At 36.6% G+C, this 15235-nt stretch overlaps 1 protein-coding gene across 7 annotated transcripts in view; it reads right to left on the bottom strand.

Moving 5' to 3' along the window:
• Nucleotides 1-404: 404 nt before the first annotated feature.
• LOC114107848 (zinc finger protein 26-like) overlaps nt 405-15235 on the bottom strand; it is a 30346-nt gene continuing 15515 nt past the window's right edge. For 6 of the 7 annotated variants that reach the window (XM_071602887.1, XM_071602886.1, XM_071602892.1 and 3 more), the window contains 9 exons: nt 14068-14166; nt 13503-13591; nt 12609-12735; nt 11684-11770; nt 10449-10531; nt 9532-9658; nt 8244-8327; nt 7213-7295; nt 405-6976 (listed from right to left, as the gene is read on the bottom strand). In XM_071602887.1, the coding sequence (XP_071458988.1) occupies nt 4670-6976; nt 7213-7295; nt 8244-8327; nt 9532-9658; nt 10449-10531; nt 11684-11770; nt 12609-12735; nt 13503-13591; nt 14068-14092 (3012 nt within the window). In that variant the 5' untranslated portion in view covers nt 14093-14166 and the 3' untranslated portion in view covers nt 405-4669. Of the gene's footprint in view, nt 6977-7212; nt 7296-8243; nt 8328-9531; nt 9659-10448; nt 10532-11683; nt 11771-12608; nt 12736-13502; nt 13592-14067; nt 14219-15235 lie in introns of all 7 variants that reach the window. The other variant, XM_071602890.1, reaches the window with a different exon arrangement.

Raw genomic sequence — 15235 nt, 5'->3', positions numbered from 1 at the left:
GCAAAAATTCTGCGAAGAACACTTTCTTTTGAGACAAGGTCTAAGTTGCCCAGGCTGGCCTCAAACTTGTGATCCACGCACCTCAGTCTCCTGAGTAATTGGAATTACAGGTGTGAGCTACCATATCCAGCTTTCAGAACATTTCATCAAAATATGGCCCTTTCTCATATGTATGTCACTTTGTATGCTAATGTTATATCCATTACTCTGGGTTTACACTCTCACCTTGTGAGATTCTGGACTACTATGTAGCTCCTTATTCTAGTGTCACTCAGCACAAGGTTATTACATAAATGACTGTTAAAAGCTGTATATACCAGAAGGAACAGTGCACACACCTATATTCCCAGACCTTTAGAACTTACGAAGAACTTGTCTAAAAAAAATAGAGTTGGAGAAGAAGCTCAATGGTAACTGAGTTTAATTCTCATGTGTATGGGGTGAGGCTGTATAATTTATGAGAAAGGAGTACTACAAATATTTTAGGGAAATCAAGTACATAACTTCCAGCCAAGAAAAGTAATGGAAAAATGAACCATTCAAAGAAAAATGCAACAAAAAGACAAATCATAAGTCACTTAAGTATACTCAAAATTTATCAAATTATGTGTAAACAGACATACAGTTCCCAGTAAGTAGGTTAGTGGGCACTTTGAAAATGTCATTAATGCACTACAGAATTAAATGTTCAATGGTGGTCCAGACAAAGGTGAAAAATGTAAAATTGTATGGCCTAACGTATAACCTACCATTTAAGGCTCCCTTTTGCACTTAAAATAACAGTATTCTTTTGCTTTTGAATGGAATATTAGGTCCATTTGGTCTAAAATGTACAATGTTTCCTTAATGATTTTCAGGCTAGATGTATGAGGTATTGAATTCCCTACACACACTGTATTGTTTTTCTTTTTTAAATTTTTTAGACACAATACCTTTATTACCTTTATTTATTTTTATGTGGTGCTGAGGATCAAACCCAGTGCCTCACATGTGCTACAAGCACTCGGCCACTGAGCCATAACCCCAGCCCATGTATTACTATTTCTTTCTACACCTGTTAATATTTGCCTTTCTTATTTGAATGCTATACTGTTGGGTTCACATATACTTAGAAATGTTATATCTTTTTGATGAAGTGATCATTATCGGTTTATCCCCTGTAAGTACATCTATACATACTCTTGCTTGATTTCCACTTCTTTTTTTTTAAGGTGAAAATGGACACAATACCTTTATTTTATTTATTTATTTTTATGCGGTGCTGAAGACTGAACCCAGTGCCTCACACATGCTAGGCAAAGGCTCTACCACTGAGCTACATCCCCAGCCCTTGGTTTCCATTTCTAAGAGAGATTTTTCCATCCCCTCATTTTCAGTCAACTTATGTTCTTTTAAAAGACAAAGGAAGCGCTTGCTTAGCATGTGTGAAGCTGAGACACTGAGTTCAATTCTCAACACCGCATATAAATTTAAAAAAATGAAGGTCCACAAACAACTAAAAAAAAATATATTAAAGAAAAGATGGACTCTCTCATAGATAGCCCAAAGATGTCTTTTGAAAAAGTATTATTCAATAAGACAATCTAGGTATTTTGATGGGTAAATTCAGTCGTTCATTCACACTAAAATTAAACATTAAAAGGAACATACACACCATGATAGAGTGATTTATCCTTGGGATGCAAAAATGGTTTAACACATGTAAATCAATAAATGCGATACATCACATTAGCAAAATGAAGGACAAATTATATCATTGGAAAAACATCACGTTATAACATAAAACATCATTTCATGATAACAATTCTCAATAAGTTAGACATAAAAGAAATGTACTTATACATAATGGCTATGGACAAAGCCACATTCATATTAAAGATACTTTAAAGCAGAAAACTATAGTGGAAATTAGAAATTTATAATTGAAGTCCTAAACAAATATCATTACACACAATGGGAAGAAGCTCACGGATTTTTTAAAAACGATCAAGAACAGACAAGATGCCTACTCTTCCCATTTCTATTTAATATAATAATGGGAAAAGTCTAGTCAGAACAAATTAGCCAAGAAAAATGGAAGACATCCAAATCAGAAAAGTACTAAAAATTGTTTGTGGAAAAGGACAATACTTCATGGAAAAAAAAAAAAAACAGAATAAATAAATTCACAAGTTGCAGGATTCAATGTTAATCTAGGAAAATCATTATTATATCTACACTCTAAAAATAACAATATGAAAAATTTCAAATCCTATTTACAAGAGTATAAAAAATGAAAACATATTTCAGAACAAATTTAAACAGGAAAAGATTTAAACACAAAAAACTATGACATTATGAAAAAAATTAAACAGTCCCAAACGAAAGGGAAAATATTTTTGCTTATGAATTGGGAGATTTTAATTTCATCCCTTCAAACTTCCAATAGCATTGTTCACAGGATTATGAAAAAAAATTTTCTAAATTCATCAGCAACTATAAGCTGAGAAAACAAAGTCAGAAAAGCAAGATTCTTGAACAAGAACAGAAATTCCAAACTTTAAATCATTATTACAAAGGTGCAATAAAAGAAACAGTATGGTACTGGCATAAAAGCTGACACACAGACCAGTGGAACAAATGAGAAAGCTCAGAAAACACACATATCATCAACTAATTTTCAATAAAATTACCAAATATGAAAAAGATACTCTTTCAAATAAATAGTATTGAGAAAGCTGTTTATATATACATAAGCAAAAAGAACAAAACTGGACCATTAAAAAAAAAATAAAAGTAAGGATGTGAAACCATAAAACCTCTAGAAGAAAATGTAGAAGAAAAGCATCCTGATGTTTACCTTGGCAGTGAAATTTGGAGTTAACAAGAAAAAGCAGAGGCATCAAAAACAAACAACTAGAACTACAAGAGATTTCACAAACCAAAGCAAAAACACCCATAAATAAAAAGGCAACATATTCAATGGGAGAAAATATTTGTAAACCATGTTTACAAATGAGATAATGGGTTGATATCTTGAATACTTAAGTAATTTTGTAGCAAAAACCAAAATATCCCAATTTTAAACTTAACAAAAAACTCAATAGATATTTTCCCAAAGACAAGACAATTGGCTTGTGGGTATATGAAAAGACACTCCAAATCAGTGAACATTAGGGAAATAAAAATCACTTAAGGACAGTTCAGAAAAACATCAAAAGATACAATAGCTTAGATGATAGAGGAAAAAGAACATTTCTACATTGTTGCTGGGAACTGAAATTGGTATAGTCATATAAGGTAAGGTAGTTTCTCATAAAATTAAAATACAACTACCAGGCCAGGCACATGCCTGTAATCCCAGCAGCTCAGGAGGCTGAAGCAGGAGGACTTGTGAGTTCAAAGCCAACCTTGGCAAAAGCGAGGCACTAAGCAACTCAGTGAGACCCTATCTCTAAGTAAAATAAAAAATAGGGCTGGGGATGTGGCTCAGTGGTTGAGTGCCCTCCTCCCAAAAATTCAACTACCCTATAATACAACAAATCCACCTCTGGGCTTAAGGAAATAAAATCACTAATTTAAAAGCTGCACTCCTGTTCACTGCAGCAATGCTCGTGGGAGTGAAGTAGGGAAATAATGTCATATCTCCTGACAGATGAATGGAGAAAACATGGTCTTAAATAATTTGCCATAAAGTAGGAATTCCATCATATATCATAACCCAGTTTGACCTTGATGACATTATGCAAGGTGAAAGAAGTTATAGTAAGACAAATACTGCACAATCTCACAAGTGGAATCTAAAGTTGAACTTAAAACAGAGAATGGAGTACCAATTACCAGATACTGGTTTTAGGACAAAAGGAGAGATAATGGTCAAAGGTAAAAACTTTCATTTGTAAGTACTTGAAAGCTTAATATAAAACATGGTGATTTAAGTTAAAACTCATGTAGAGTATACTTGAAATTTAAAACAATAGAAAGTGTTTCTAGAACATAATGAAAAACCATGTGGTAATGGATCTATTAAATCTGTATATTCATCGTCTCACAATTTTTAAGCATATGGCACATCAGGTGGTAGATCTTAAATATAGACAATAGTTTCATTCATATTAAAGATACTTTAAAGCTGAAAACTATAGTGGAAATTAGAAATTTATAATTGAAGTCATAAAAATAAACAAATATTGAAATGCTTGGAATATTCAAAATTTATCTATAGAACCACTCAGAAAGCCATGTTTATAACCATACAAGATTTTAGAACACAGTGAAGCTTATCCCATATTACATACACATGGTTTCTGTTCCATTTAAAACATCATTTCACTCAAGGTTAAATAATACAAATAAACTTCCCAACATTTCTGACTTTCATGAAGCTTTTTCCCACTGTGAGACACAGGTCAACACTGAACCTCTCAGAATGCTGTTTTCACTCTTAGAACATTTTATTGCGATATCTTGCATATTTAGTAAGACTCAAAGAAATACTACAGGGTTAGCATGTTTCTTATTCTACATAGCTTACATGAGTTCTTACATACTGGACTGAGATTATGACGACTCGCCCATGTTCTTAAATTCATGGTATATCCTCAGAATAAGTTTGTCTTTGAAATGAACAACACTTTTATACACTGCTCATATCCAAGAGTTTTCTCAACTATGAATTCAACTGCAATTACTAAGGATCAAGAGGACTTCCAAAAAGATTTTCTGAATTCCTTACATTCAAAGAGTTTTCCTGTTCATTAATGTCAGAAGAACTAATGAAGGGATCCTCACATTCCTTATATTCATATGGTTTCTCTCCAGTGTGTTTTCGCAAATGTTTATTAAGGCCTGAATGCTCGGTAAAGGCTTTTCCACAGTACTTACATACATAGGGTTTCTCTCCAGTGTGGATTCGCATGTGAACCCGAAGATAAGAGGACCACAGAAATGACTTTCCACATATTATACACTGAAAGGGCTTCTCACCAGTATGAGTTCGCATGTGGACCGGAAGGTAAGAAGAACATGTAAATGTTTTTCCACACACCGTACACTGAAAGAGCTTTTCTCCAGTATGAATTTTCAAATGGACATTAAGATACGAGGAAGAAGCAAAGGCTTTCCCACAGTGGTCACATTCGAAGGGTTTCTCCCCCTTATGACTCCTTATGTGTGCAATAAGGCCTGAGGAAGTAGTGAAGGCTTTCCCACATTCCTGGCATGCATATGATTTCTCCCCAGTGTGATTTCGTAGATGTATAGTAAGGCCTGAGCGTGCAGTAAAGTCCTTTCCACAATAATTGCATTTATAGGGTTTTATTCCAGTGTGAATTCGAAAGTGGGTCTCAAGGGATGAAGAATTTCTAAATGATTTTGTGCATACCTTACACTGAAAGGGCTTCTCACTACTGTGAGTTTTTATGTGCACATTAAGTTGAGAAAAGCTAGTGAACGCCTTCCCACATTCCTTACATTCATAGGGTCTCTCCCCAGTATGTGTTCTTAAGTGCTTAGTAAGGCATGAGCGTTCAGGGAAGGTTTTCCCACATTCCTTACATTCATAAGGTTTCTCTCCAGTGTGAGTTCGCATGTGAATGCGAAGGTGGGATGAAGTTGAAAATGCTTTCTCACACATGTTACACTCAAAGGGCTTCTCTCCAGTGTGAGTTCTCAAATGTCCAACAAGAGATGAGGAATGAGCCAAGGCTTTACCACAGTGGTAACATTCAAAGGGCTTCTCTCCTGTATGAATTCTTATATGTTCAACAAGGGCTGAAGATGTACTGAAGGCTTTCCCACATTCCTTGCAATCATATGGCTTCTCCCCATTGTGTGTTAGCACATGCTTAGTGAGGCCTGAGCGTGCAGTGAAGTCTTTCCCACAATAATTACATTTGTAGGGTTTTATTCCAGTGTGAATTCGAAAGTGGGTCTTAAGGCAGGAGGAATTTCTAAAGGTTCTTGCACATACCTTACACTGAAAGGGTTTCTCGCCAGTGTGAGTTTTTGTATGTTCAGTAAGTTGAGCAAAGCTGGTGAAGGCTTTCTGACACTCTGTACATCCATAGGGCTTCTCCCCAGTATGGTTTCGTAAGTGTATAGTAAGCCATGAACGCCCACTGAAGGCTTTCCCACATACTTTACATTCATATGGTTTCTCCCCAGTGTGAGTTCGTATGTGACCCACCAGGTAAGAGGAACGTGTAAATGCTTTCCCACATATGTCACACTCAAAGGGCTTTTCTCCAGTGTGAGTTCTCAAATGTGTAGTAAGATAAGATGAAGAGGCAAAGGCGTTTCCACATTGTTCACACTGAAAGGGTTTCTCTCCTGTGTGACTTCTCATATGTTCAGCAAGGCGTGAGGGTTGAAGGAAGGCTTTCCCACATTCCTTGCACTCATAGGACTTTTCCCGAGTGTGTTCTCGTAAATGTACAATTAAGCTTGAGCGCTTGGTGAAGGCTTTCCCACATTCCTTACAATCGTAAGGTTTCTCCACAGTGTGGTTTTGCATATGAATATTAAGGTAAAGAGGATGTGTAAAGAATTTTTCACATTTCTTACATTCATAGTATTTTTTTACAGTGGGCATTTCAACACACCCATCGGGGCTTGTGGAATTAGTAGAAGTTTTCCCACACTGTTCCAATTTGTAGATATTTTCTCCATTGTGAATTCTGCTATGTGCCTGAAGATGTGTCTCATTAACAAAGGTTTTCCCACAGTCACTGCATTCAAAGGATTTATCATCAGTAAATTTTTTCTGGTAAACATCTGGAGTCAAGGTAAAAGGTTTTACACACTGGTTCAACATAGAACGTCTTTCTTCAGTAGAGGTGTTGTTGAGCAATGGAAGGAAGTTTTTTCCATAGGTATTACACTCTGAAGTGTTCTCTTTATTAGGAGTACTTGCATATGTCTGAAGGAATGAGTGTTCACTAAAAACTTTTCCAACTTGCTTAGAGTCACAGTGTTCTTCTCCATTGTGGCTTCTTGCCTATTCATAAAAAGATGAATGAAGATTAAAAGATTTTTCAATCTTTGACAAGAATGTGAACTTGCAGGAACTCTGAAGAACCAAGTATTACACTAAGTTTAGGGCATCCCTCCAGAGAAACTGTGATTGGTAAAGACTACCTAGTTCAAATTATCTCTCATTTGTGCTGACTTCCATCATGGAATTCCCAATCTGCCCTGAACTTGGAAATTAAGAAATATCTCTTTGAATCTTACCAGCTGTATCCCATTTGATGTATCTGACCAAAACACATCCTGCTGAAGTGCTGTCCCTTTGGTTTGAAGGTGCATCTCCCATTCTGCAGTAAAAAAGAAAAACATACAAGGTTTTGAAAGAAAATAATAAATCTCAATTGTATTCATATTAAACATGTTAAGTTTGAGTAGATGACCTGTCTAAAATTTGGCAATCATAAGGATATAGGACCAATATATAGAAATTTATTAACAATTTGTCCTACAAAAATTAAATCTAAAATAATTAAGGGGCTGGATTTGTGGCTCAGCGGAAGAGCACTTGCCTAGCACGTGCGAGGTCCTGGGTTTGATCCTCAGCTACCGCATAAAGATAAATAACTAAAATAAAGGTATTGTGCCCAACTACAACTAATAAATAAATAAACAGACAAAAATAAAGATAAAAAAAATTAGATGTAATGAACAGAATTAAATATCAGAGAAGGAAAGCAGGAAACATGTGCAACCAAAAACACCATATACTCCCTAGATGTGGTGGCACATACCTGCAATCCCAGGAACTCCAGAAGCTGAGGAAGGATAATTCTAAGTTAGAGGCCTCCCTCAGCAACTTAGAGGGGCTCTAAGCAACTTAGTGAGACTCTGTCTCAAAATAAAAAAGAGGGATATGTAGCTCAGTGGTAAAGTCACCTTGGTCTCAATCCCCAGTACAAAGGAAAGGAAAAAAAGGCTGGACAAAGTAAGGGACTAAGGGAGCATGGGAAGTTGAAGATAACCTAGAACTTACAAGTCCAAGAACCTCAGTTTTCAAATTGAAGGTATTTTTTTTTTAAATCTTTTTTTTTTTTTTTTTTTTTTTTTTTGTAGTTGTAGATGGACAGAATGCCTTTATTTTATGTGGTGCTGAGGATCGAACCGAGTGCCTCACACATGCTAGGCAAGCACTCTACCACTGAGCTACAGCCCCAGCCCCTGAAGGTATTTTTTAAGAAGTTTCCTCATACTTCAAAGCTTATAAATGACACAAAATATTTTTTATAAATACTTACCTTGAAGAATGCCTCGTTCTACTATTGTCAACTGCACTTCTTCCTCCAACCAAGAAATCAGGCTGGGTTTCAACAGCTGACGTCCTATACACAGGGAATGATACATTAATGGATGACACTCATGTGTGATAAACCTTCCTATGATAAGTTAACATTTTTTTTTTTTTCCTTTTTTGGTACCAGGGATTAACTCAGGAGCACTCAACCATGAAGCCACATCCCCAGTTCTATTTTCTGTATTTTATTTAGAGACAGGGTCTCACTGAGTTGGTTAGCATTTCGCTGTTGCTGAGGCTGGCTTTGAACTCTCAATTCTCCTGTCTCAAGACTCCTAAGCTGCTAGGATAACAGGCTTGTGCCACCATGCCTGGCCAGTAAACTACATTTTTATGAAAAGGATTTCAATTATTTCTAAACAGCGCAAAATAAAATACTCATGCTTTGGGAGTCCTGAAGAGATCAGTTTTGTCTGATCCCTAAAATCCTCATTTGGTCTTCACTCATATAGAAACCACTGAAAAAGTGTAATACTCCTAATGTCTTAGGCATTAAATAAATATTGTGCTGTTTAACTAATATCAAAAACCCACCAAGACATTTCTTTCACAAGGATATAATAGAAGCGCAGAAAGGTCCTCATTCTCAAACAAAAACATTGCAACAGTGGTTCCTAAGTTCAGATTGCTTTTTTTAATTCCAGGGGCTGGGGATGTGGCTTAGTGGTAGAACACTTGCCTAGTATGTGTGAGGCACTGGGTTCAATTATCAGCATTGCATATAAATAAATTAAATAAAGGTATTATGTCCATGTAAAACTAAAAATTTTTTAAAGTAATAAAATTCCACTCTACATTATTAAATTCAGATTTCATGTTGAAGAATTGTTAAAACATGAGCGACAAAGACAAAATCTCAAAAGGGACTTTTTAAAAAATATTTTGTTTTTAGTTGTAGATGGATAAATAACTTTATTTATTTTTATGCGGTGCTGAGGATCAAACCCAGTGCCTCACACGTGCCAGGCAAAGCACTGTACCATTGCGCCACAACCCCATCCCTAGAAGGTATATTTCTCTAATACAATGATAGTGATGCTATTGATCCTAAAGATATCTGGTTGAGAATAATCATAGTAGATTAAGGGACTGGGTCTCTATTACTTTCCATCATACCACTGTATTCTAGCTGATACCACTAATCCTGGAATGCAGTTATTACAAATTACAAAATATATTACAAAATATTTTCCTATTTCTGAGAGGCTACAAAAAAATGATGGCAGTCTTACCTACTGTAGACAAGTTCTGGAAGTTCTCCAGCATCACATCTTTATAAAGGTTTCTCTGAGTTGGGTCCAGTGAAGTCCACTCCTCCTGGGTAAAGTCCACAGCCACATCTTCAAAGGTCACTGAATCCTAAAGCACCACACACATGAGGTTTGAGGCAAGTAACATCTCTACCCAATATTCAATGGTGAATGAGAAAGTGACACCAATATTCACATAGGATGGTTAGGTCTCCCATATTCTATCCCAGGTTCAGAGGTCCTGAGAAACCTCTCTATTCACACTTATTCACTGTGGATCTACTCCAATCATATGGTTTTTGTACCTCTTACACATAAAACTTCTCTCTCCACAAACAGACTGGGAGTTTTCTCATTTTATTTCTCCATTGTAACATACTCCTGAAGCATACTACAAAGACTCAATAAATCAAGTTATAGAAATTCTTTGAAAAAAGACACTTTTATTTTCCTTACTATCTGTTAGAACACTGGAAAAAATGAAAGTATCTAATAGGCACAAGGGAACTTAATATTCATGATAATAAAAAAATACTGAAAAAATTTCAGGTTAATCCCTCACCAATATTAGTGTGTCTTTCTGAGGGAAATTCAACTAAAACCTTAGTCTTCACATAGATCTTTTTCCCTCTGAAAAACTCTGCAGACAGGTCTACCTACAAGGAAATGTGTCTTCCTGGTCAGTCTATTATGTCATTTGGGGGATGTAAACAATAAGTTTGACAGCAAATTTGGATATCCCTAATTCATCATTACCAGAGTTAGTGTTCTAAGGCACTGTGTTCTCTAGTGTGAAATCTGTTTCTCTCAAGTATCTTTCCATATCCTGACATCCAATAATGGAGTACCCAATCTTACCTGAATGTGTAAAACAGTAAATACACTTTTATTAAACTTACTAGTTGTATATCACTGGAGGTATGTTCAGTCAAAAAATTCTGCTGAAGTGCTGAATCTTTGGTTTTTAGTTGCATATCCAATTCTGAAATCAAACCAAAATAATAATAATAACAATAATTTAGGTTTAAAGAAAGAAATAGCAAGGCTGGGGTTGTGGCTCAGTGGTAGAGCGCTTGCCTCATACATGTGAGGTACTGGGTTTGATCCTCAGCACCACATAAAAATAAATAAAGATATTATGTCTATATATATCTAAAAATATACGTATATTAGAAGAAAAAGAAAGAAATAGCAGATTAAAGGAGTTAAAAATAAATCTTTGGGATGAGGCATGCCTATAATCCCAGTGGCTCAAGAGACTGAGGCAAGAGGATACCAAGTTCAAGCCAGCCTCAGCAACTTAGCAAGGCCCTAAACAACTCAGTGAGACCCTGTCTCAAAATAAAAACTGGGGATGTGGTGCAGTGTTAAGTGCACTGGGTTCAATCTCTTCTACCAAAAATAAAATAAGTCTTGCCAGGCAGGGTGGGGCATGCCTGTATTCTCAGTCACTAGGGAGGCTGAGGCAGGAAGATCACAAGTTCAATTCAGTAAGACCCTCAGCATCTTAGGACAGTCTCAAAGTAAAAATAAAAATAAAAATGAACTGGGAGTATTTGATGTTCAGATCTTCTGTACTTTCTGTCCTGATGTTCTGTGAGCTCATGAAACATTTTTAAAATTTTTTTGTATAGACAGCATGCCTTTTTATTTTGTTTGTTTATTTTTATGTGGTGCTAAGGATTGAACCCTCACATGTGCTAGGTAAGTGCTCTTCTGCCCCTAGGCTATGGCCACAGCCCATATATTATTATTCTTTAGGGTCATCATTTTGAGGTATGTATTTTGATATTTGATGTTCAAATTTTTCTTCCTGGGCTGGGGTTGTGGCTCAGCGGTAGGCGCTTGCCTTGCATGTGCAAGACCCTGGGTCCGATGCTCAGCACCACGTAAAAATAAATAAGTGAAATAAAGATATTGTGTCCAACTACACTAAAAAATAAATATTTAAAAAAATACATACATCAAAATGATGAACCTGAGTAATAATAATATGTTGTTTCACGAGCTCAAAGAACACTGGGACACAAAGTAAAACATTCTGGAGTTAAAGATAACTTCTGAGTTCCCTTGCTATTGTTTCCAAATATAGTGAATCTGTCACTGATCAGGGCTGTTCTCCACAAACACTCACCTTGGAGAACTCCTGTGTGCATGGTCATCAACTCTTCCTCTTCTTCCAAGGAAGATGCAGGGCTGGGTTTGATAAGCGTCTGACATCCTGCACATGGGAAAAGATGCATTCACAAAAGAGATGATAAATCTTCCTATGATTCAGGTCTATAATTCTCATGAAAGCAGTGAAATTATTTCAAAGCCTTATCCCAAAGTTTGGTAACCTCAGACCCCCAAAGTCTTACAATAAAGTAAAACTAGTGACTCATAATTATTATAGTGCATGAGATTTAAGTGGAGGAATTGACAGACACAATGGACAACTAGAGTCTGAGTATGTCAAAGGTGGAAATCAAGACTACATTTCAACAACAGTAAATGATGCTACTGAACCTGGACCTGGACAACATTTTAAGAACTACCATAGTAGGTTGGGGATACAGTGCAGTGATTAAGTATGTCAACAGCACATGTAAGACCCTGGATTTGGGGCTGGGGATGTGACTCAAGCGGTAGCATGCTCTCCTGGCATGCGTGCGGCCCGGGTTCGATCCTCAGCAACACATACAAAAAAAGATGTTGTGTCTGCCGAAAACTAAAAAATAAATATTAAAACACTCTCTCTCTCTCTTAAAAAAAAAAAAGACCCTGGATTTAACATATAGCATCACACACAGGGGGAAAAAAACCTGCCACAATAGATTAGAATGTATTGGGAGGGCTGGGGATGTAGCTCAGTGGTAGGCTGCTTGCCTAGCAGGCCCAAGGCCCTAAATTCAATCCCCAATAATGCAAAGTGAAAAAAAGGGGAAAAAAAAAGTATTAGGGAAGATTGTGTTTGCTAGTTTCCATTCACAGAGGTGACATTATGGATCCTACAGCACAGTAAATACTTTGCATATACCTATTCCGTATGAGGTTATAAGGAATGATGGCAGTCTTACCTACTGTGGCCAAGTTCTTACAGTTCTTCACTGTCACATCATTATGTGTTTTTCTCTGAGTTGGGTCCTCTAAAGTCAACTCCTCCTGGGTGAATTCCACAGCCACATCCTCAATGCTCACTGAATCCTAAATAATCACACACATTATGTCCTAAGCCAAGTAATATCTTCACCAATTTTCACAGGAGAATAAGGATGGTGGAACCAATGCCTATGCAGAGAGGTGAATTCCTTCACTGCCTACCCTTAGTCCATTCAATGGCCCTAAGGACTATTTTCTGTATCCACAGTCACTCACCATTCATCTACTCCACTCATATGGTTGTAATGGCACTTCTCAAACATGAACTTATCTCACCACAAGGCAAAGCCATTTATATTTTTTTCCTCTTTTATTCCTGAGCACACAGCACACATTTGATAAAATAATAAATGAATAAAAGTATTCAAGAAAAAGACATTTTTATCTTCCTTATCTTTCAGAAGACAGCAAATTGAGAAACATGCATTTGGAACCACGGGAATCACGATTACTTATTAATTACTAGAATATTGTAATGATTTTCAAGGTAATCCTTCACCTATGTGAAAAGCTTCATTCCCTGGAAAAATTCAACCAGGGACTCAGTCCTTGTATGAGGCTTTGTTTCCCTTAAGAAATCATGTGAGCAGAAAGATCAGTTAAGTAGAAGAAAGTAAAAAGAACAAGGGAAAGGAGAAGAATGGAAGGGAAAATACTGGGGACTGAATCACAGGAAATTATGTTCCATGCTTGTACAATTATGTCAAAATGAATCCTAATGTTATACTGCAAACTAGTAAGTGTAAGTAAACATACATATAGTTGGTAGAAGCAGCCATGTCAGTTTACAGAATGAAAAACATTCATGATACCTGATCATTTCTCAGGCAATCAGCCACTAGACTTTCTTCCTCTGTCTCATCTTCATGACTATACACTGGGTCCACAGGTAGTAGACCTCCTGAAAAATAAGATAATCCAGATCTGACCAGAAGCCCACATTTACGTGATGACATCATTCCATCCTAATTCAAAATTCCCGTACAATTGAACACACTCAGGAAAATTCACAAACAGAATCTCTAGGAACATACAATGCCACAGCAATTCTGTATCACTTACACTCAGAAAAAAGGACAGTAAGCCATGCGCTCTTCAAGAAAAGAATCCTGGTCTCACTTCACAAGTTTCTTAACTTGAGCCCTCAGAAATGTGACTCTTCATTTCCCCATAGCAACTTTAGTCATAAACAAGATTATGTAATATCTCTTCCCTCAACACACATACCAGGAGGCTGACATAAAACAGCCCTCTCTTGCCCTCTTTAGGACCTCAGTGAAAAACTAGCAACATGACTGTTCTGTCCCAGACCTCTGGCTTTGTATTGGGCAGGGGGTACCTAAAGCAGATTTTCTGAAAAACAGCAACAGGACTTACCATGGGACAAATTGGTAACATCCATGTTAGTCTGATCCTGAAATATTCGTGATCACTCTCTTCAGGGATTCCAAGGACACGTCAAGGTAACTTATGAATCTAAGTGAATAGTGGCAATACTTACTCCTCTTTAAATAGGGTTATTGGATTCCTGTTGATATCATTAATCAACAAATAATACTTAGTAATTATCAAACATTATTATACATTCTCTCTCCTAATGACAGATCTCAATCTATCTAAAAATTGTATACCATAACAAGATTAGTAACAACAACTGCCATTTATTGAGTAACCCCATTTTCAGTAAGTTACACAAGCTTTTTTTTAAGAAAATATTTATTTTTATGTGGTGCTGAGGATCGAACCCAGGGCCTCACACGTGCTAGGCGAGTGCTCTATCACTGAGGCACAATCCCAGACCACAAGCAGCTTTTATGTACATGCATATATGCTAAATTATATATAGCTATTATTACTCTATTATTCAATTATTTCTAACAATCTCTCCCAGAAGATTATCATAATCACTAATGATGAAACCACCTAGATTCAGAAAACACAAATGACTGTTCTAATATCAAGTAGTGAGGAAATGGTTAACCAGGACTTTGAAGTGGTTAACTGTGCCCCTAAAGTCTAATCCTCTGTGGTTATCATTTTATTCTAAATTACAACCATATAAAGGATTCTGGAAACTGGTCCCTGATGTGTTTGTTAGCCTTTCATTGCTGTGACAGAATACCTGACATAAACAACTTACAGGAAGAAAGGTTTACTTTGGCTCAAGGTTTTAGAGGTTTCAGTACAGACAGGTAGCTCCATTACATCATGGCAGAACATGGAAATGCAAAGGAAAACTACTGAGCTTATGGCAGCCAGGAAGAAGTGGAGTAAGTGGGAGGGCAGATCAGAGTATAGTCCTCAAGGATACAATGCTAGTAACCATCTTCCTTCAACAATGCCCAACCTGCCTAGTTTCCACTTCTTAGTGGTCCGTTCAAACTATTAATCCATCAAATGGATTAATCTACTGATGAAATCAGAGCCTTCATAATCTAATAACTTCCAAAGTCCACCCCTGAACAGAATTCATTTCAACTATTGCTTAGCCTCAGCAGAGTCTCAAACACTATGTTCTGACCTCTGCTTGGTGCTCAAGGCAATA

The sequence above is a fragment of the Marmota flaviventris genome, chromosome 1, assembly GCF_047511675.1.
Source record: "Marmota flaviventris isolate mMarFla1 chromosome 1, mMarFla1.hap1, whole genome shotgun sequence".
NCBI classification, from domain to species: Eukaryota; Metazoa; Chordata; class Mammalia; order Rodentia; family Sciuridae; genus Marmota; species Marmota flaviventris.
Note: the sequence above shows the minus strand (reverse complement) of the source record. Positions and strands in the feature narration are given on the sequence as shown.